This window comes from Lampris incognitus, chromosome 21 (genome assembly GCF_029633865.1).
Source record: "Lampris incognitus isolate fLamInc1 chromosome 21, fLamInc1.hap2, whole genome shotgun sequence".
Lineage (NCBI taxonomy): Eukaryota > Metazoa > Chordata > Actinopteri > Lampriformes > Lampridae > Lampris > Lampris incognitus.
Genome location: NC_079231.1, coordinates 6,385,982 through 6,407,099, shown reverse-complemented (window position 1 = coordinate 6,407,099; position 21,118 = coordinate 6,385,982). Strand labels below are relative to the sequence as shown.

Here is a 21,118-nt window from a genome sequence, read left to right as displayed (position 1 = left end):
CGGTTATGAGTTTTTCGTTTGCATGTTAGCGTGTAAAACTAAGTATAATGACAAACACGGGTCTGGAACCTATAAGCTTCTGAGTAGTACCATCTCCAGCTGCCACTCCCCTCACCCTCCATCTGCTGCTCCCCTTGCCATCTCCACCACCACCACCACTCCTCCCTACTCCTCTCCATCACCATTTCCAGCTGCCACTCTCCTATCATCACCATTTCCGCCACCGCCCTTCTCCCGCTGTCACCGCCACATCTCCTGCTCCCCTCGCCATCTCCACCACCACATGTCCAGCTGCCGCCACTGCCTGCGGCCCCCCCGCTCTCACCAGGTGCCTCTCTCTCTACCCTTCTCCAGCCGCCGCCACCACCATCATCATCATCATCATCATCTCCAGATTTGAACCTGCTTTCACACCATGACAACCACTTTGACTCTTTGTCTCGAGCACTAACCAGTGCTCCACCGGGGCCTTCACACGTTTGGGGGTGTTTTCCGGGCAGTTTTGAGTTTTTCCTTTGGCTGTCAGCTTGTAAAACTTAAGTATAATGAGAAACACGGGTCTAGAACCTATAACTTTGTGATTGGTACAGCAGTTTAAAAACCACTGAACCACAAAGTCCTCTGTACACTTGGCGATGTTCTCTGGGCGGTTATGAGTTTTTCCTTTGCATGTTAGCATGTAAAACTTAAGTACAATGACAAACACAGGTCTAGAACCTATAAACTTGTGTGTGGTACAGCAGTTTACAAACCGCTGAACCACGAAGTCCTCTGTACATTTGGAGATGTTCTCCGGGCAGTTATGAGTTTTTCCTTTGCATGTTAGTATGTAAAACTAAAGTATAATGACAAACACAGGTCTAGAACCTATAATTTTGTGAGTGGTACAGCAGTTTACAAACCACTGAACCGCAAAGTTCTCTGTATTGTTTGGAGATGCTCTCCGGGCAGTTATGCGTGTTTCCATTGCATGTTAGCGTGTAAAACTCAAGTATAATGACAAACACACATCTAGAACCTTGTGCATAGTACAGCAGTTAACAAACCACTGAACCACAAAGTCATCTCTATTTTAAGAGACGTTCTCCGGGCAGTTATGAGTTTTTCTTTTGCATATTAGCATGTAAAACTTAAGTATAATAACAAACACAAGTTTAGAAGCTATGACCTTGCGAGTAGTACAGCTGTTTACAAACCACTGAACCACAAAGTCCTCTGTACATTTGAAGCTGTTCTCGTGGCGGTTATGAGTTTTTCCTTTGCATGTTAGCATGTAAAACTTAAGTATAATGACAAACAAAGGTCTAGAACCTTGTGAGTTATACAGCAGTTTACAAACCACTAAACCACAAAGTCCTCTGTACACTTGGAGTTGTTCTCTGGGCAGTTATGAGTTTTTCTTTTGCATGTTAGCGTGTAAAACTTGAGTATAATGACAAACGCGGGTTTAGAACCTATTACTTTGTGAGTAGTACAGCACTTTACAAGCCACTGAACCACAAAATCCTCTGTACATTTGGAGATGTTCTACTGGTGGTTATACGTTTTTCCTTTGCATGTTAGCATGTAAAACTTAAGTATAATGGCAAACGCAGGTCTAGAACCTATAACTTTGTGAGTGGTACAGCAGTTTACAAACCACTTAACCACAAACTCCGCTGTACGTTTGGAGATGTTCTCCGGGCGGTTATGAGTTTTTCCTTTGCATGTTAGCATGTAAAAGTTAAGTATAATGACAAACACAGGTCCAGAACCTATAACCTTGGGAGTGATACAGCAGTTTACAAACCACTGAACCACAAAGTCCTCTGTACATTTGAGGTGTTCTCCGGGCGGTTATAAGTTTTTCCTTTGCATGTTAGAGTGTAAAACTTAAGTATAATGACAAATGCAGGTCTAGAACTTATAACCTTTGGAGTAATACAGCAGTTTAAAAATCACTGAACCACAAAGTCTGCTGTACATTCAGAGATGTTCTCTGGGCGGTTACGACTTTTTCTTTTGCATGTTAGAGTGTAAAACTTAAGTATAATGACAAACACACGTCTAGAACCTACAACCATGGGAGTGGTACAGCAGTTTACAAACCACAAAGTCCTCTGCACACTTGGAAATGTTCTCTGGGCGGTTATGAGTTTTTCCTTTGCATGTTAGCATGTAAAACTAAGTATAATTACAAACACAGGTCTAGAACCTATAACCTTCTGAGTAGTACAACAGTTTACAAACCACTGAACCACAAAATCCTCTGTACTCTTAGCGATGTTCTCCGGGCGGTTATGAGTTTTATCTTTGCATGTAAGCGTGTAAAACTTAAGTATAATTGCAAACGCAGGTCTAGAACCTATAACTTTGGGAGTGGTACAGCAGTTTCCAAACCACTGAACCACAAAGTCCTCTGTATGTTTGACGATGTTCTCAGGGCAGTTATGAGTTTTTCCTTTGGGTATCGATTTTCTTAATTTACAAAAGAATAGTAAAAGCCGATTTTGAACCCATAACTTCATTAATACCTCAACAAGATCATTAACCACTGGACCACCAAGTCTTACTGGTTTAACTGTGACTGCAGCAATTTTCAGTATCTCCATTACACGTTGGCTTTCAAAATGCAAAACATCAGTGGCAGGTGTAGAACCCACCACCCTCTAACAGAGGGCTAACCACTGAACTACCCCAGGCTGCTCCACCCTGTTGCAACAACAGTTTTTCATATTTTCTTTGGATGTTGGCTTTTGGGCAAAAAGTTAAATCCTGGCCCGGTCATAACTTCGCCAACAGCTGAGCCATCAAGACGTCCCTCACCACCACCGAGTTTTTCTCCATTTCCTTTGGATGTCGATTTTCAAAACATACAGACCATCAGATCATAACCCACAACTTTACTTATAGCTCAAAGGAGCACTAACAAATGAGCTGCCAAATCATCTCGCTTGCACCGCCACTGAGTTTTCAGTATTTTCCTTTGCACGTTGGTTTTAAAAAGCGACCATCCGATTCTGAATTTCTCTCATCCTTATTTCTCCCTATCAGGAGTTATTCCTCCTGGACGATATCTCAAAACCCCCCACTGGGAATCGAACCTTTGGAACTTCATTAGTCACTCAGCCCATCGAGCCATGAGGTTTAATATCTGAGAGCTTTTCAAACTTTTCTACTGGCTTATGCTAAAAGAGTTAGCAGACACATAAGTCTGCCTTTGCGATTTTGTTTGAACAGATTGGGATGATGGTACACGCTCAGTCAAAAAACACATCACGTCTACGTGATGTGTTTTCTTGAACTCACAGCCTCCAGGTGTCTTACCTGCTATTAAGCTTGACTGGTCAACCCGTTCTTATTTAGCACTAACTACCTGGGATTTATATCACATACAGTCTAGCAGAATGATGCACAACAACACACAGTTAACTGACAAATGAGAGGAAAAAAAAACAAAATTAATAAGGCAACAGCTGCAAGTGCAGACTTCCTGTGTCTTGGTGTGGGTTGTCAGTCTTTATCTAAGGATTGTGTTACCTTCTCCGACATAAGTGTCATTATTTTCACTGGCGGTGATGTGAAACACCGTCCTGAGTGCATCTCAAGGACAGCTGCAAAAAGAGTTGCTGAAACGAGACAGAAAGGTGGAGGCTGTGGTGATGAATGAGCTGTGTCGTGGAGAGGCCGGCTGGCCAGAGAGCCTCTGCGGCTCTTCCGTCACGAACCGCTTGGGGGGAGTCAACTTCTGCTTTCCTCGGTACATAAGAGACAAAAGCAAAGATTCAATTCTCAGTTTCCTGTCTTCAGAGAAATGTGTTATTCTGTCGTTTATCTCAAACCAAGTCGAGTTTCCCTCTTTTTGAAAAACAGTCTCTTCATTATTCAGCAAGACCGTTTCTTAATGCATAAGCTAATATATGACCATGTGACATACTGCAGAATGAGCGTCCATGCAGAAGGCCAGTTCAGACTGCAAACTGATGTCCTGACCTACACTAACATTATCTTATCCGTAAATAATTTCACAAATTGCAATATTTGGAAAGTACGCAGCACCCTTTTTTTTTCCTTGGTACTTTGCCAGCCCAGACCCATCAAAAAACAAAACTGCAAACTGGTTTACTGATGAAGGTAATCATGCTCTCCTTCGCCACTGAATGTTATTTCTCATATTTTGTAGTTACTTTTTGGTTGAGGATTGCTAGTCTTACAGCTCCGGCCAGAAAAAGTGATTTTATCAAGAGGTGAAACAACCCCAGTGAAGTAATGGGCTTGAAGGGGTTGAAGAAAATTAGTTTATAAGTTGCACTTCTGGCGTCGAGACACGTTTTACGATTTTACTTATTATTTGTCATAGGATGTGAGACATCGTGACTTCCCAAGCAACGTGAATGCAGCACAAATCGCATGGTGGGGTCATGTTTTCTGAAGGATAAACTCAGCCCTGTTTTCCAGGACTCTCCGGAGGGAACCAACCTGGTGGACCTGAAGGATACGACGGCCCGGGCCGTGGTCCAGAAGGACGGTTCTGTCTACTGTCAGCCCGACACACTGTTTGAAGGTGAGACGCGGTGCAGGAGACCATATACGACCCCTCACCTTGCCAGACACAACCCAGATATCAGATTCTTTGTATACAACAGACCGCACCGCCCTGATGTGTTTACCGGGTAGACACTGACGGGAGGTCCGGCCGCGGCATTCCGCCATCTCCACCCTAGACTTTAGATTTGGAAACAGAATACTGTCTGGTTTTCTTTTGGACCCAAGATGAGAAGTTGTGTAAATATATGTTGTATTATTTAGCCGCTCCTAACAAAACACTGTGTTTCTCTCTCATGACCCATCAGGCTTAGAGCTGCCGGGGATCAACTATAAGTTCAACGGTAAAAAATATCGCTACTTCTACGGCTCCAGGGTGGAGTGGTCTCCTCACCCAAACAAGGTAAGAGATCACCAAGACCCTCATACACGCCTTCAGCTTCCTTTTTTTTTGTATGCATGTATTTCATTTCTGTATCCCGTGTCTTACTATGACACACAAACTCCTGTTCTGTGCATCATAGAAAGATAAGTTGTCGTTTGTCTCATGAGAGCTGTAGGACGATTAAAAACAGGTTGAACTCAGAAGTATTTCAAAACTACAGTGATGGGCATGAGTGTAAATATCACCTTCCATCTGAAAGACAGATTTTTTTTCTGGACTAAACCTACACTGACCTTATCAGTCCAACATCATGAACACTTAGACTCTGTGTACACCTGGTATTAAGCACTGGTGCTAGCTAAGTGGGGATTGTTAGCTGGGTCAGGAAAATTTAAAAAAATATTTGTTACCACCAGCTTGGTCAGGCATCCCTACAGACACAATTGCCCGTGTCTGCGGGTGGGGAGCCGGATGTGGGTACGTGTCCTGGTTGCTGCACTAGCGCCTCCTCTGGTTGGTCGGGGCGCCTGTTCAGGGAGTGGGGGGGGGGAGACTGGGGGGAATAGCGTGATCCTCCCATGCACTCTGTCCCCCTGGTGAAACTCCTCACTGTCAGGTGAAAAGAAGTGGCTGGCGACTCCACATGTATTGGAGGAGGCATGTGGTAGTCTGCAGCCCTCCCCGGATCGGCAGAGGGGGTGGAGAAGAGATCGGGACGGCTCGGAAGAGTGGGGTAATTGGCTGGATACAATTGGGGAGGGGGAATAAAAAAAATGTTTTAAAAATATTAACGCATGGCATAAACACGCATGCCACTCATGATCAGGTTCCCTCTGGTCTAATTTGCACAGTGGTCCAATCCAAAGAGTAACCAAAGAGGTCCGATCACAACACGGGCACAATGCAGCCAACATAAACACACAAACACCGGCTGTAAATGCAAAATACCCGATAGGGTTGTTTGTTATCTTGATAACATATCCAGATACAGATTACACCTTAAAACCAGGTGTAAATATGGTCCAAAAGCACTTACACATTAGGAACAACTGGTTCTGTTAGGGTCACTTCAGTCACGAAGGACTGAAGGACATAAAAGAAGAGCAGACGCTTTAAAGAGAGCGTTTGATGCTTTGTCCTGTCTTTCTGATCCTTCTCACCCTTTACGTTTGACCACCCTGCAGCTCGCCAAGTTTGATACCGTGACCAGGAAACATGTGGAGTGGCAAATGGAGAACTGCTACCCGTCAGAGCCGGTGTTTGTGGCCTCGCCAGGTGCTGTGGAGGAGGACGACGGTAGGACGAGAATAATACTGCGATCATGGATGACAGAGAGAGTGACAGGCTGGGGCGCCCCGGTGGCTCACCTGGTAGCGCGTACCGTGTGTCCAGGCAGGGTCCTTACCGCAGCAGCCTGGGTTCCAGTACGGCCCAGGCCCTCTGCTGCATGGCACCCCCCCCCCCGTCTCGCTCTCTCTCTGCTGTCACGATCAAATAAAGTGGAAATGCCAACAACAAAAAAAGAATCCGGTAACACTTTAGTATGGCGAACATAGTCACCATTAATTAGGTGCTTATTAGCATGCGAATTAGCAACATATAGGCTCTTACTTGGTTATTATTACGTACTCATTAATGCCTTATTCTGCATGGCCTTATTGTACAACCAGTAAGCCATTAACTATGAGTTTTCCCTCTATAACCTCAGAATTATTGCTTATTAGTAGTACCATCTCAATAGGCTTTGCTTAGTATGGCCTTTATAAGGTGGTAGTACCACAAGAGTTATTCTCCCTTACTAACACTTAATGAATATGCTCTGTTCTTACATAACAACACACAAAACTACAAGTGTTCATAGTGTTACATTACTGTAAATTAAGTTTTTGTTACTTAGAATATGTTCCCCATACTAAAGTGACATCCTGATCATTACTAATTCACTAGTAATTAAGTTTTTGTTACTTAGAATATGTTCCCCATACTAAAGTGACATCTTGATCATTACTAATTCACTAGTAATTAAGTTTTTGTTACTTAGAATATGTTCCCCATACTAAAGTAACATTTTGATCATTACTAATTCACTAGTAATTAAGTTCTTTTACTTAGAATATGTTCCCCATACTAAAGTGTTACCAAGAAAAGTGACAGGTATGAAGAGACTTGTTCTTACAGTTCTGGTGTTTGATCTTCCTCCTGCAGGAGTGATCCTGTCCTCCGTCATCTCCCCCAATCCGAACATCTCTCCCTTCATGCTCGTGCTCGACGCCAAAACGTTCAAGGAGATCGCCCGCGCCTCCATCGACGCCAGCGTGCACCTTGACCTACATGGACGCTTCATCCCGGCCTCGATATAATACCACACATGTCCAGCAGAGGGCGATATTAGACCGGTAAGAGACTGGCGAGCGAGGGAGGGTCTCTCTCAGTAGACCAGTTCGGTGAAACAACACACTGCCTCTAAAAAAACAAAAAAGCTCAACACAGGCTGTCTAGCAGCGTGTTTGGGGACCACCAGATTTATTTATTCGTACCAAAGCTCTCGTACAGCGATTGTTTTAGAAACAAAGTAGGATTTTTTCTTTCTTTCTCGTTCGGCGTTACTTCCTCTGATATTCTTGGAAGTATTTAATGACAAAAAAATGAAAAGCAGAGAATATTCTAGAATGCACTTAAATCAGTGTCAGAATGACTTCCTGAAAAGAAAACATAACACTGCTTCATGCACTGTAAATGCTACAGAGGCCACGAACAGCAGTTATGACCACAGCCAATCACAGCTGCTCTACTGAGCCACTTCCTGATTTGATGTTATTGTTGGTTGTTGTTATTTTATTATATGAAATAAGCAATCAATTTTTTAAATTATTTTGTAATTTCTTGCTGTTGACATCTTTTAAAGGGACCATGGAACAGAATATTCCCGAATTGTGAAAGTTTACTATGTAAAATTAATTTTAAAAGACCAAAGTTTGAATGAAAGAGACCCTGTTTGTTTCATTCTGAAATAAAGTATGTGAAATAGAAAGTTTAACTCTGACATTTATCAAAGCTAAAAAGTCCAGAGAGGTCAGTAGCTGAGCAAATGCTTCCACTGTTAAATGGTGATTAATATTTTATATTTCATAAATTGTGTAGAGAGAGAACGACAGCGAGTTTGCAGTTTTTTGGGGTGTTGGTACTTATAGAGACGGCGATACAGAGGTGACCACTGGGCTGATTTTTTATGTTTCTACCGCGGCTTGTTGAAGTGTTTAGTCGGTATCCAATTTCAACATTCGCTCGTCTTCTCCACTAAGAGATCTCATGTTGGTGGGGAGATTTAACTCACGTTTCACGGATGAGGTGTCATGAAAAACACAAAGATGCCCACTCTCCGTCACAGCTGTTCAAAACAAACAGGGTTCTGGACGACTGGCTTACGTTCACGGAAAACGTTGTTTATTTTGCTTGTATAAATATATTCCAGAACAACTCAAATCTCATTACGCTGTCAGACCAGCACATAAGGACTTGACAAATTTGATGTACAAAATTTGACAAGCAACTACATACAGTACCCTAAATAGGATCTCAACTGGAGTGCAAAGTTATGTTTCCTTGAAAATACAAACAGTTTCTAAGGTAAATTCTGTATTTAACAAAAGAATACTGAAAAGTGCCATGAGCGCTCAGATGATTGAACAAATTGGCACAAGGCATATGGTGAACCTGAACAGTATGTTTCAGATTTAAGTCAGTCAATGGTGTGATCTCATTCATATTATAAACATATTTGACCTTGAATCACTTATATAAAAAAACACAATCTCTATTGAAGCCACAAAAAAAAAATCCCTTTTCATAAATATTTGTCTGCGAGACAGATGTGTGATATGATTTGTAGGATGTCGAGGGTTCTGTATGGTGTGACATCACCCTGTCAGCAGCAGATTGTGTATTGCTAAATGTCCTCAGAGTCGCTGAAGTCGCTGAGGGAGACCAGGCTGCTCTTCAGTGTGCTTCCAGTCCCAGTTTCGGTCAGACCTGAGAGCAACAAAACGAGAGAGAAGTGTTTCCTTCATGCTGTATATCTAGACGAGGTGCCTGCCCTGCAACGATAACGCCATACTGCCCGTTACCAGCTTTAGAAACTAGAATCCTCGTCTGTCAGCAAAGCTGCAGCTCTGTGGCCCCGGTCGGGTACTGACCTGATTTCTGTCCCTTGCTGGTTGAGGTCCCCCAGACGCTGGTGCTGGGTGAGTCCTGGCTCTTCCTCAGTGGTCCGGAGCCCATGCTGGGTTTGGGTGTTTCACGCAGGCCACCACTCTTCAAGGAAGACACTACCCAGTCGTTCTCCTCTAGATCTGTGTACTGACAATGGACATGGCAGTTAGCTGGGTCACATAAATGTATTCAGATGTCCTGGTGCTGTTGTAAGTTTTCCCATCACACAATCTGCAATATGAATAATGGGAATAATGCACAGATGGTTGGGGAAATGTTTTATGTCTGATCGGCGATGCTGTATTAACAAAGGCAAGACAAAACCATACCAGGACTGGAATACACTACATTTTCTGAAAAAGTCCTTTGTCTTCACATTACTTACAGGATTTCGAGGATCACCAGATATATTTTCATTCATTCAGCCATTATCCAAACCGCTTATCCTTACTCAGGGTTGCGTGGATGCTGCAGCCTATCCCAGCAGTCATTGGGTGGCAGGCAGGGAGACACCCTGTACAGGCCGCCAGGCCATCACAGGGCCGACACACACACATTCACACCTAGGGACAATTTAGAATGGCTGATTCACCTGAACTACATGTCTTTGGAATGTGGGAGGAAACCGGAGCACCCGGAGGAAACCCACACAGAAATGGGGAGAACGTGCAAACTCCACACAGAGGACGACCTGGGATAACCCCCAAGATTGGACTACCCGGGGGCTCGAACCCAGGACCTTGGTGCAAGGCGACCGCGCTCACCACTGTGCCACCATGCCGATCACCAGATATAATGAATTCAAATAAAAGGTTTGGATACATGAAAATGGCCGGTGTATTGTAAATGATGTACACCAAAGTCGAAGACCAAGTGCAATCAAATATCTCACCACGAACTCCTGCACCATGTCTTTCTTCTGCGGTAAGATGCTCACACCCCCTACTGGTTTCTTTGGTGTTCTCTCCGCTAACTGCTTCTCCATTTTCTTGGCAATGTCACTAACAGTGTTATCTGTAAGGTAAAACGATGATTAGCAAAATACAGAAGTATAGTTGACATTGAAAACTGTTTCTATAGTAGCTTATTGCCCCTGACCTGACCCTATCACCCCATAGCTAACCAGGGTCTGTCACCCGCCTCCACCTTTAAGACTAAATCTTGTCTTGGTGAATGTCACTTTTTTTTTCTTGTCTAACCATGCCTCTATAGTTTGCCTTGACTGTTCGGTACCATGTAAACTGAACAATAAAAACTAACTGGGAAATTAAGTGGGTTTAGTACCAAAGTGCTGAAATTAAAGAATTAATGAAAAGGACCATTACTTCATTATTAGTTACTAATTATGACATAATGGTCCTTTTCATGACTGAAATTCACCTAAAGGGATGAATGAAAACACTGTTTGTCACACCTGTGCCAAAGTTTCTTTTGGCCACGCTGCTGTTCTGGACGTTGTAGCTCGGGAGCTGCTTGGGGTCGATCTCCAGCATTTCGCTGACCTCAGACCAGTCCTCTTCGCTCTCTATGGTAGCCACCACTGTCTCGGTAATGGTGCTCGCTAGCCCGCCGGATTGGTGGAGGTTGGAGGTGGGCGAGCGTTTGGCGGGCACTTGCCTCCCCATGTCTGGACTGGCCCTGCTCACCCTGGCCTGGACCGGCGCAGCATGGTATGGTTTGGGCTGGGGGACGTGTCTGACAAGCCTTTCCTCCTTGTCATCTGTGTCTTCCTCTGACTCCTCGTCTGAACTGAAAGGAGGAGTCCTCGGGATAGAAAGAAAAATGATAAGTCTGTCCATCTTGATAAAAAACAGCTATGTTTTTTTTAAATTTCCCCATCAAATGTAGTTAAATGAAAAATGTTATAAGAGAAAGCAAAGTTTTTGCATTTTTAGTGTGAATTTCTGAAATTGTCCCCAAAATTAAAGGAATATGAATGCAAGTGGTCTTTTGCACAATGCAAAGGCATTCACATCTTGACCGACAATAACATCACAATCTAAATTATAGCTGGAACTGATCCTCAAGTGGACCCATAAATCAGATGAGGTCTCTGATACCCCATCTGTCCCAAAAAATCTGTACAGAAAACAATGGGTATTCTAAGAGGCCTTCAACATTGAGTTTTCCATACCTGGAAGTGGCACTGTACAAGGTGGTCTTGGAGTTGGGGGTGGATGTCTTGGGTAGGGCACTGGTTCTACTCCTTGGTGCTGGTTGGGGGGTGTTGGCATGTTTAACAGGAGGTCCAGACATCACCTGGGTCACCCTGGAAGGCAGACTGCTGGACCGAGGTCTACTCTGAGTCACTATATCCACACGTGCACAGTAAACAAACCGTAAACAGATCAGTCACTGAGTATGAGTCACTGGAGATTTGAAAGCCTAAGTCGGCTAATGTAGTCAAGACCCATTAAACAGGCAGTTTAGGGTTTAAGGCTTATAGCGTTTATGGAGATTAGATTGACATGTTTGATGTAACCACAGTTAAAAACAATTAACACAAATAAGCAAAGCAAAACAAGACAACTACGACTGTCAAAGTGCAACTGAATTTTTTAAGGACAAGCCCTTATCCATAAACATGGCAAGCAGGCGAAGCAAATCAGTGCAGCCGTCAAAACACTGACAATGGTTCCCTCTTCCTTATTTGATACTAAATGTGGCAAAAAGGACTGAGAGCAGCTGAACTTTTAGCCTTCAGTTTGCATCTGTGTGCAGCCATTAGCACCCTGAACACAGATGTAAGAATTGAAAACGCTAATTTTAACTGCCAAGATGCATTCTGAAGACCCAAACATCGGAGAGTACCTTGAACTGTGGTCTTGGCTTTGGCCCGTGGCTCCGGCGCGGGGTCGCTGCCTCTCCTCGGCCCCCTCAGTTTCTGTTCCAGGGCATGGGCCAACTCCTCGCGGTGTCTCCAGTAGTCTGGCATCTCCCTTGCAATGCTGTCCCGCTCTGAGCGCACCTTGGCCATGATGGCACCTAACTCCTTGCTCTTCACCCCACTCTGGTCCTAAGGAGAGGTGGGGAGAACAGAAACGGTCACGTCTTTCTTGGTTGACAACACAACAGGTAGCGTTTCATGTTGCAATTCTATCCGGCTCACACCTGAGTAGTTCCTCGCATTTGTTTAGATGTACTAATGTGTTTAAATGCATTAATAGTGCCTGATGGGTGGACGTCTTTTTGAATAGGGCTTTGGTTTGAGGTGTCTGTGTTTATAAGCGTTCAGTGTGTTGCTTACAGGCTTGACCCCAAGGTCCTCCAGCTTCTCAGTGAGAGCCTGCTCCAGAGCTTCCCTTAGCTCCTTCTTGATGTTGGGGTTTTTCCTCAGGGCGCTGGGAGTCAATCTTTGTTTCTTCTCTGCTGTGGGTTCTGCCTTTTTGTCCACGGCCTTCCTCTCAGAGGTGCTGCTGGAGTCTAGGAAAAACAGAGCGACATCACTCAATAAGCCACTCGGCGTGAATTAAGAATCTATCGGACGATGGAGGCCAAATATGAAAAAGATGAAAACAGGATGTTAACATGCATGCTTGCTGATATTGCAAGTTCCATGCAGCAGGTCCAGTTTAAGCTAAACATAACACAGGGGTGTTAGAGACTGACTGTGGTGGTCCAGACAGAAGAAGGGAATGTCTTCAGCATTCATTCACCATAGAAATGGCTACAAGATGGCTGATGGACTCCATGTAATGATCACTGAGGCTGACATTGCAAGCATCAAAACAGTGCCACAGACAAGGGCCTGGTTTACCAAAAGGCGTCCTAGCACTGAGGCCATCTGAAAACATGTTTCAAATCAGTGACGACTATGATGATCTCAGTGCGGAGACGTGAGAGCATGAAAAAACCTGCCCAGAATAGACGGACGCATCCATGCAGAGAGCATGCAAGCGACAAGCTCTGCTGTTGTCTGATTAGCCAGTTTACCTCTCTCCTCTTCTGACAGCTCCTGTATGGGATCCAACTTAGGAGCAGAGGAGGGCTCCTCTAATACCACAGCACAGGAGGTCAAAGGTCAGGGGAGGACGAGGAGTTAGATAAAATAGGAGTTTAGAGGAGGGGACTAAAATGCCGATGTATCCACTTTGGTGTTGACTCACATGACTTTACAGTTTGTCGGCTGAAGCCTTTTAAGAGTGGGCCTTTCAAGCCGTCATGCATGTAAGCGCATGCCCAAACTATCTGAGGGTAGCTGAAGATTATGTCTTGTTCCACTAAATTTAACTGTGTGGTTCATAGAGGCTTCCTGCTAACTTACCAAGTATGACTCTCTTTGGTTTGGGCTCTGGCGCTGGTGCAGCAACCATCACTGAAACGCAAAGAGACCAGTGAACATGCTGAGGTCTGAGATGCCATGTAATATACCATCTGACTGAACTCAAATGAAATAGGAAGCCATACCTGGTACTTCAACCACTTTGGTGGGTGGATTTGATGAAATGGTCTTTATCTGCGGGATCAAAACAACAATCATTACATGAGAGAGAGAGACACACACACACACACACACAATTTGATCTTTGTTTTGGTCAGTTAAATGTGAGTTTGTGTATAGCACTTATTAACCCTTCAATACTGGCTTTCCAGCCACTGAACTGCACAATGTGTGAAAGTTGCTGAGTGGCTACTGTAAACCTACAGTATCACTAGTATCCGCAATACAACATGATCTCAGCCAACACTGCCAATAGAGGATATCCTGAACAAGGACTGACCCTCCGCCCTGCTTCCTGCTCACCAAGCCACACAGGGACGGCGATGTGTGTGTATTTTTTTTAATTTTGATATACTTCAATGATCCCCATAGGGAAATTATGCTCTGCATTTAACCCATCCTAGCTGTGTAGTTAGGTGCAGTGGGCAGCCGCCGTGCAGCACCCGGGGACCAACTCCAGTTCGTCTTGCCATGCCTTGGTCAGGAGCACAGACAGGAAGGAGTATTAACCCTAACATGCGCGTCTTTTTGATGGTGGGGGAAACTGCAGCACTTGGGAGAAAAACCACCGCAGACACGGGGAGAACATGCAAACTCCACACAGGATGACCTGGGATGACCCCAAGGTTGGACAACCCCGGGGTTCGAACCCAGGACCTTCTTGCTGTGAGGCGACAACGCTAACCACTGCACCACCATATATATATATATATATATATATATATATATATATATATATACACACATCTATATATACACGAGTGTGCGAATGTGAATCTATATTTGCACAGACCTGCTCCGTCTGAGTGATGATGGTGTGCTCCTTCTCCTGCAAACGTCTTGCCATCTCCTCCCTGAGTCTCTGGCTATGCTCCTGCTGCTCCAACATCAAGGACTGCATCTTGCTCAGCTCATTCAGCAGCTGGAAGGGGACAACAAAGGTTAATTTTTTGCAGCTGGTATTATTTGCGGTTTGTCCGGTGCAGTGTTCATTTTGTTGATGGAAACAATGTGGAAATAAGTTTGTTAACAATTGAATGATGGCTTCTCACCGGGATTCTGAGACAATAACGGTAGGGTGGGGTATGATCTAAGTCGTTTTCCATCAACATATGAAAAGAGTGTGTTATTTTGTTGACAAACTATGATGGAAAATATTCACCATCAACCGGATGAAAACTAGCCAATCAAAATTCACATTTATGAGCAGATACTATGAATAAATGTATTTTAGCTACAGTCTCCTTTAGCTGGTGCAGTTTTTGTCAACTGAATTACCACCGACTCAGCAGTGTTTTGTGGGTGTGGCTCCTTCTTTAACTTACAGCTACTCAACATGCAAGAGAGAAAAATTATACTAAATATCCATTACTACCTGATTTTTTTCAGAATCATGCTGATCTTTGATTTCGTGCATTCTGGATTCCCATTTTTTGTCCTGGAAGGAGATATTGAAAGAGTGTCAGTTTGCTCTCAAAATCTCCAGGTGTTCAGTTCCATGTTTTTAAAAGATCCTTCTCGTCACAAAACTGACCTGCTTCTTGAGTTGATGCTCCAGTTTTTGGATGGCTTGCGTCTGCATCTCCCTGTAGTTGTCCAGATCTCTCTCCGCCTGGCGTTGAACAGGGCTGGCTGCTGCGTCGCGCTTGACCGCTGCGTCGCGCTTGACCGCCTGACTCTGATCAGCTTCCTACGGAGAAATCATAAACATCGACTTAGTAAAATGATCTAAATGACTAATAAGCTGATCGTGTCATTTCTGAAAGCTTTTATTTTAAGGACGTGTTTCATACGATGCGAGCTTGAAGATTTCTGCTGTAAAGATACTCCAGCTCTCTGCGCATGCCGTCCCGACTGTCCTCTATCTTTCGGTCCATGCGAGCCATCTCCTCGGCCTTGAAACGGTCCAGTTCTCTCAACAGCTCTTTGTGCATGGACTGCTGCTCTTTTTCCTGTAGTCAGGGGGAAAAGTGCTTCATCTATAAGAGTGAATTCTTTACTGGATAGTGTGGGAGTAAAATTTTTTTTTTCTTCCTCCCATTTTCTCCCCAATTGTATCCGGCCAATTACCCCACTCTTCTGAGCCGTCCCGGTCGCTGCTCCAACCCCTCTGCTGATCCGGGGAGGGCTGCAGACTACCACATGCCTCCTCTGATACATGTGGAGTTGCCAGCCACGTCGTTTCACCTGACAATGAGGAGTTTTGCCAGGGGGACATAGTGCTTGGGAGGATCACGCCATTCCCCCCAGTTCCCCCTCTCCCTCAAACAGGCGCCCCGACCGACGAGACGAGGCGCTAGTGCAGCGACCAGCACACATACCCACATCCGGCTCCCCACCCGCAGACATGGCCAATTGTATCTGTAGGGACGCCCAGATGTTGGCATTCTTTGATGCAACGTGATAAAATACTGTTGTTGTTGTTGTGTGGAGGCACACCAAAAACCAGTTTCCTAAAATGTAAGGTGTTTCATTACCTACAGTAAAAGTGGGGAAAATGATTGGAGAAACGGAAATCCTCCATAAAGTTCCCCAAGCTTAAACCAACAGGTCTAATCAATATGCCATCAAAAGCCAAGAGCATGCAAGTTTTTATTCAAACAAATGCTAATCCAAAAAACTGCGCTAAATAGTTTCACCACGTGAACAGGTGGAAAAGAGCAGTCTGGTGAAATTCCTACCTGAGCTGCTTTGTCCAGCAAAGCCTGCTGCTGCTGAACCAGCTGCTCCTTCAGACCACTGATCTCCACCTTGAGGCTCTCGATCTGAGACTTCTTCTCACTGTCTGACCGCAACTCTGGAAGACAAAACAATCAACGCTGAGGTGCTTTGTACAATGGCAAGGAAACAGCTGTATGTGCATCTACAGGTAATAACTAAAATAAAACATGCTCAAAAATTATGATTCAAATTATTAATCATTTCATTCTATTCACACAATAACACCGGGGATATTGTGTTGTTCCTGGAGGAAGCCGAAGTACAGTGTTTGTTACACAACGACGTCTCTGGAGGTGGTGGGAATACGGCATGCTGCTCAAAACACTTCAGCAGGGCAACTGCTTGCTCTGAACAATGGTCCTGCAAACCACAATGAAACCCTGTGGCTCAAAGTGGTGGTCAAAGCCTGTAAGGGAAGTTCACTTACGGATCTCATAATCATCAGGGTGGCGGCGTTGTATGTGATTCTGGAGAAAGGAGGAACTGATGAAGGTTTTTTCACAATGTAAACACTGAAAAGACAGAAATATATATATATATATACATTAAGGAATATCCTTTTTTTCATTTTTGACCAAGAACGCAAACAAAGCACACAGTAATTAACCACTTCAACCATGAAAGCTGGTAAAAATGTATTTCATTCTTTGAAGAGGTGCAAAAATTATTTCATGAAAACCATTCCAGTGCAAAATGCATCTGAAACAGAGAACAATTCATGCTAAATTTAGCAACGGCATCAACTTCAGTTAACAATAAGCTTATGTTGAGCTCCCGACGAGGAAAAAACTGGATCTGACCGACCACTCAGATCGAGCCAGACAAGGAGAGAAGCGGATGTTCAGCCTCACACAGGAGCATCCCCCAGCTGGGATCATGCTTTTGTTTCCAGGGACGCAACTAGCGTTAATGATGCTGATGTGCTCCCAATGGTTAAGCACACAAATACAAACATGCCACACGCTACATTTAACACTGCCGCTGACTGTGCCGGTGACTTCATTCACTTTTAAACCCATTGCTACTGATATCTTGTATTACCGTATGCTAGCAAGGTTTGGCAAGTCAACCACATCTCGCTCAACAAGGAGTGTGTGACAATGAGTATGTGATATAAGTGCGTTGTTGATATGAAATAACTGAAGTTGTGGAACGACATTAAACTCCCTTGCATCAGGGCACTCACTGACATGGGTGTCTGTAATATTACTATTTCTGAGAAATATACACAAGGTTGAGACAAAATAGGTGATTTTGGATAATATATGGCGACATAGGCATCACCAAAGACAAGCAACAATATCAGAACAATTGCGTTAGGTCTCACTGTCAATTATTGAGCTGTTGACATTTCAATGATCAACTCCTCCGTTAGCCAAGCTGCTCACATGCACCCAGCAACCACCCTCTGTAATATAAAACACCACAGCTGTTGCCTTGGCAACCGCCTGGCCAGGTCAGAAGCTGTACACTTGAAGAAACACGGTGCCGGTCCCTGTTTGAATTTGAGCTAAAAATAGCCTATTGACCAGCAAAGCTGAACTGCATGGTGGGAACTGCACATAAGGGCAATTGCACAAACGCAAGGATGAAAACAGCAGCATCACCGTCACTGTCGGGATAGCTTTCAACAGCACTGACAGTTAAATACACCGTGGGGACATGCATATATATCGAGATGGGGGAGGGGCGAGTCAGCCGGTCGTCTTGATGACTGCGCTTACCATCCTTTTTGTAAGTGGATTAAAACAGAAAAACTAATTGTGGCCAATTGACACCATCTGCTCTCCAGCTCTAAATCCTATTCTGCAGTCTGAAAACAAGGCTGATTATACCTACACCAAAATATTGTGCAACTACAACAGGCTTTTATGAGACAAAAGAAGACCTAAAAAAAAAAAATCCAAACCAACACCTCTGAGGGTGTTGAACCAAAGTCTTTGTATCCCCCCTATGAAAGAATTATTACACAAAGCTCAGAGCAGAACGTGTGAATACAGCTTGGGAACAATGACTGAGGAGGGGGTGTGCAAAGGGGGTTGGAGGCAATATGGGCTGACAATCTGCCTGCCATACGTACAATACAATGCAAGTGGTAACTGATATCCCCTAGCGAGTCAACAGTACCTTGTGGTTGCTGATGATCCTCGGGGCGAGCAAGGACTGCTGAGTACGGATGAACTTCTTCCTCTGCTTGAGCTCCGTGGTCAGCACCTTCACCTTCTCCTCCTGTGCCTTCTGCTGGTCCACAAGCTGCTCCCGGTCCCGTCCCGCTGCCGCCAGCCGCTCTTCAGCCGCACTCAGGTTGAGGGTTAGGAAGCTCTGGCAGTGGAGGAGCCATTCCACCATGAGCTGGGCCAGCCGGAAGAGCTTGACCAGCGCCGGGTCCACGGGGCTCTGGCACCGCTGACAGCGCTCTCCCTCCAGGCTACAGAAGGTCACTGTACTGATGTGCTCCTGAAGGGCGTCCACATCCAGCTCGCTGATCACCAGGTCCACGTCCACCGCGTTGATACGGCGCCAGTCCACCCGCTCCCTCCGCGGGCGGAACTTGAATGGAGGCAGAGTGGGGGTGCCGCTGGATGGCGTCATGCCCGACGGACGAGCAGAGTGGCCGACGGAGGAGGGCTGGCTGAGGGGAGAACTCAGGAGGGAGGGGATCCCGGCTGATGAGTGGGTCCCTGGGGTCTCACTGGGGTAGGGGTAGTACACGCCGTCGTGAAATGGCTGCAGCACAGGACAGTAATAATGTGACATTCCTCATGGATTCTCCACATAGCTTCTGCAGGTGGGGGTGGGTGCTTCACACCGGCATCAGATAAAACCACACATGTCACCAGACAAAATACTGTCAATCACCAGAGTATAAATAGACCACAGATTCCACCACAGCTGATGTGCATCCGCACCTCACCGACAACACACACACACACACACACACACTTGTTATATTTCTATCTACCTATTTCCTCCAGATGTCCTGAGGGAGCCATGCGTCTCCTTACCATCTACGACTCGCCTCTCTCGCCGTTTCACGGTATGGAACCGAGAACCCTGTCGTCCTCCAGCCGCTCCGCCCCCCTTCGGAGCGTCCCGGACGTTACTGTGGAGACGTAAGAGGAGCGTCGTATCTAGGCAACGGATGGAGCCAACTGTAGGAAACAACTGTTGTGCAAAAACCAAGCAGTCAGTCAACGTTTCGTGCATTCAAAGACAACAAAATGCACTTCACATGAAACAAACGTGCGCAGATAACGAGACGGCATGTGAGTCTCTGCAGGGTGTTGGAGGGGACTCTGTCGCGAGACATCTCTGACGTAGCTAACGGCCGCTATTATAGCGTAGAGCTAATTATATGAATAACTAACACGTCGCAAGTCCGCCGGCGATCTTCCCCCTGTGGGCCAAATATTGCCGACGTTATGCTCCCAGCCTCGTGTATTGTAACGTAACGTAAAGTAACGTGTAGGCGCTCACTGTAACGTCTGTTCCTGTGTATTACCGTAGTAGATGTACACGTCTGACTAACAGAGGGGGGGGGGGATGTTGCGCCGCCCGGCGGTGACAGATGTTCCTGTCTTAAGGACAAGAGACCGTCTTTCTGTCGAGGTCGCCTTCTTTAATAGCAAAGGGAAGTTATTCCTGGGGGAACCAGCAGGTTGCCCGGACAACCAGTTCGTGTCGGCGCAGGTTTTGTTTCCCCCTGGTTTGCTTTTTTCAAACCAGCAACCGAGTCCGTTCCTCCCCCGACTCCGTTCCCTCCCCCGAGTCCGTTTCCTCAACCGACTCGGTTCACTCCACCGAGTCCGTTCCTCCACCGACTCGGTTCACTCCACCGAGTCCGTTCCTCCACCGACTCCGTCACTCCACCGAGTCCGTTCCTCCCCCGACTCCGTTCACTCCACCGAGTCCGTTCCTCCACCGAGTCCGTTCCTCCACCGACTCCGTCACTCCACCGAGTCCGTTCCCTCCACCGAGTCCGTTCCTCCACCGAGTCTGTCCCTCCACCGACTCCGTTCCTCCACCGACTCCGTCACTCCACCGAGTCCGTTCCCTCCACCGAGTCCGTTCCTCCCCCGACTCCGTTCCCTCCACCGAGTCTGTCCCTCCACCGACTCCGTTCCCTCCACCGACTCCGTTCCTCCACCGAGTCCGTTCCCTCCACCGACTCCGTTACGGTGGGAGGCGCGAGTCCGGCGCGAGTCTTGTCAAAGACGCGTTCGCGTTACGGCGGACTTGTTCGTTACGGCTTTCCCGCAAGTGTCCGCTGGCGATGAACGAACTCCAATTCCCATTTTAACCTGCCCGGCGATCGGCCACTCGAGAGGCGAGGCAGCGCGCTCCCCTAAAAGTCCGCATTCCGCGTTTTCTACCGCGGTCCCACCGCCAGAGGATGAACGAGAAACCTCGTCGCCTAAAAACGCGTTTCTCATTGGGGCGCTTCTGCTGAGAAGTTCCCACATATCAGGGGGGTCGCCATTACTTACCGCGCCGCCGAGGTTCGGACGGTCGTCCGCTTCACCGGATCTTCAGAAAGTTTTCCGAAACCCCGGGGGGGACCCCCCCTCCCCCCAGATGACGTAGCGGGCCTCCACATTCCTGAATCCCCGCTGCAGACACGGGGGGGGGGGGAGAGCTTAGGAGAGAGAGGTAGTGAGACACGTGGGAGGGAGGAAAAGAAAGATCTCCCTCCTCCCTCTCACTTTTAGGAGAACAGGGTGCATTAAAAGGCGCGCGCGCGCGGGGGGGAGGAGGGGAAGTAGTTATTTTCATTTAGTTAATTGAAAATAAAATGACATCATTTCAGTAGAAATTACAACGTAGTGGCGCAACACCAG

General features: G+C 46.0%; 2 protein-coding genes across 5 annotated transcripts in view; one reads left to right on the top strand and one right to left on the bottom strand.

Moving 5' to 3' along the window:
• The window catches only part of bco1l (beta-carotene oxygenase 1, like), a 30,234-nt gene extending 13,924 nt beyond the window's left edge, over nucleotides 1-16,310 (top strand). Inside the window, exons 8-12 of the mRNA XM_056301188.1 lie at nucleotides 4,438-4,543; nucleotides 4,833-4,927; nucleotides 6,094-6,205; nucleotides 7,115-7,305; nucleotides 16,210-16,310. Coding sequence (XP_056157163.1) covers nucleotides 4,438-4,543; nucleotides 4,833-4,927; nucleotides 6,094-6,205; nucleotides 7,115-7,269 — 468 coding nt within the window. The 3' untranslated portion in view covers nucleotides 7,270-7,305; nucleotides 16,210-16,310. The remainder of the gene's footprint in view (nucleotides 1-4,437; nucleotides 4,544-4,832; nucleotides 4,928-6,093; nucleotides 6,206-7,114; nucleotides 7,306-16,209) is intronic.
• Nucleotides 7,314-20,899, bottom strand: dzip1 (DAZ interacting zinc finger protein 1). Of its 4 annotated transcripts, none has more exons than XM_056301186.1 (18): nucleotides 20,768-20,899; nucleotides 19,243-19,445; nucleotides 18,408-19,007; nucleotides 16,708-16,792; nucleotides 16,241-16,356; nucleotides 15,353-15,511; nucleotides 15,094-15,249; nucleotides 14,935-14,997; nucleotides 14,353-14,481; nucleotides 13,526-13,574; nucleotides 13,383-13,433; nucleotides 12,366-12,541; nucleotides 11,930-12,134; nucleotides 11,253-11,427; nucleotides 10,533-10,882; nucleotides 10,011-10,132; nucleotides 9,103-9,265; nucleotides 7,314-8,938 (listed from the first exon to the last, which is right to left on the bottom strand). In XM_056301186.1, the coding sequence occupies exons 3-18, from the start codon at nucleotides 18,870-18,872 to the stop codon at nucleotides 8,856-8,858; spliced, it is 2,547 nt and encodes an 848-aa protein (XP_056157161.1). In that variant the 5' UTR covers nucleotides 18,873-19,007; nucleotides 19,243-19,445; nucleotides 20,768-20,899; the 3' UTR covers nucleotides 7,314-8,855. The 4 variants fall into 4 exon arrangements, with proteins under 4 accessions (XP_056157161.1, XP_056157159.1, XP_056157160.1 ...); XM_056301184.1 differs by having other exon boundaries at nucleotides 19,286-19,445; XM_056301185.1 differs by lacking the exon at nucleotides 20,768-20,899 and adding an exon at nucleotides 19,783-20,156 and having other exon boundaries at nucleotides 19,286-19,445.
• Nucleotides 20,900-21,118: the final 219 nt, after the last annotated feature.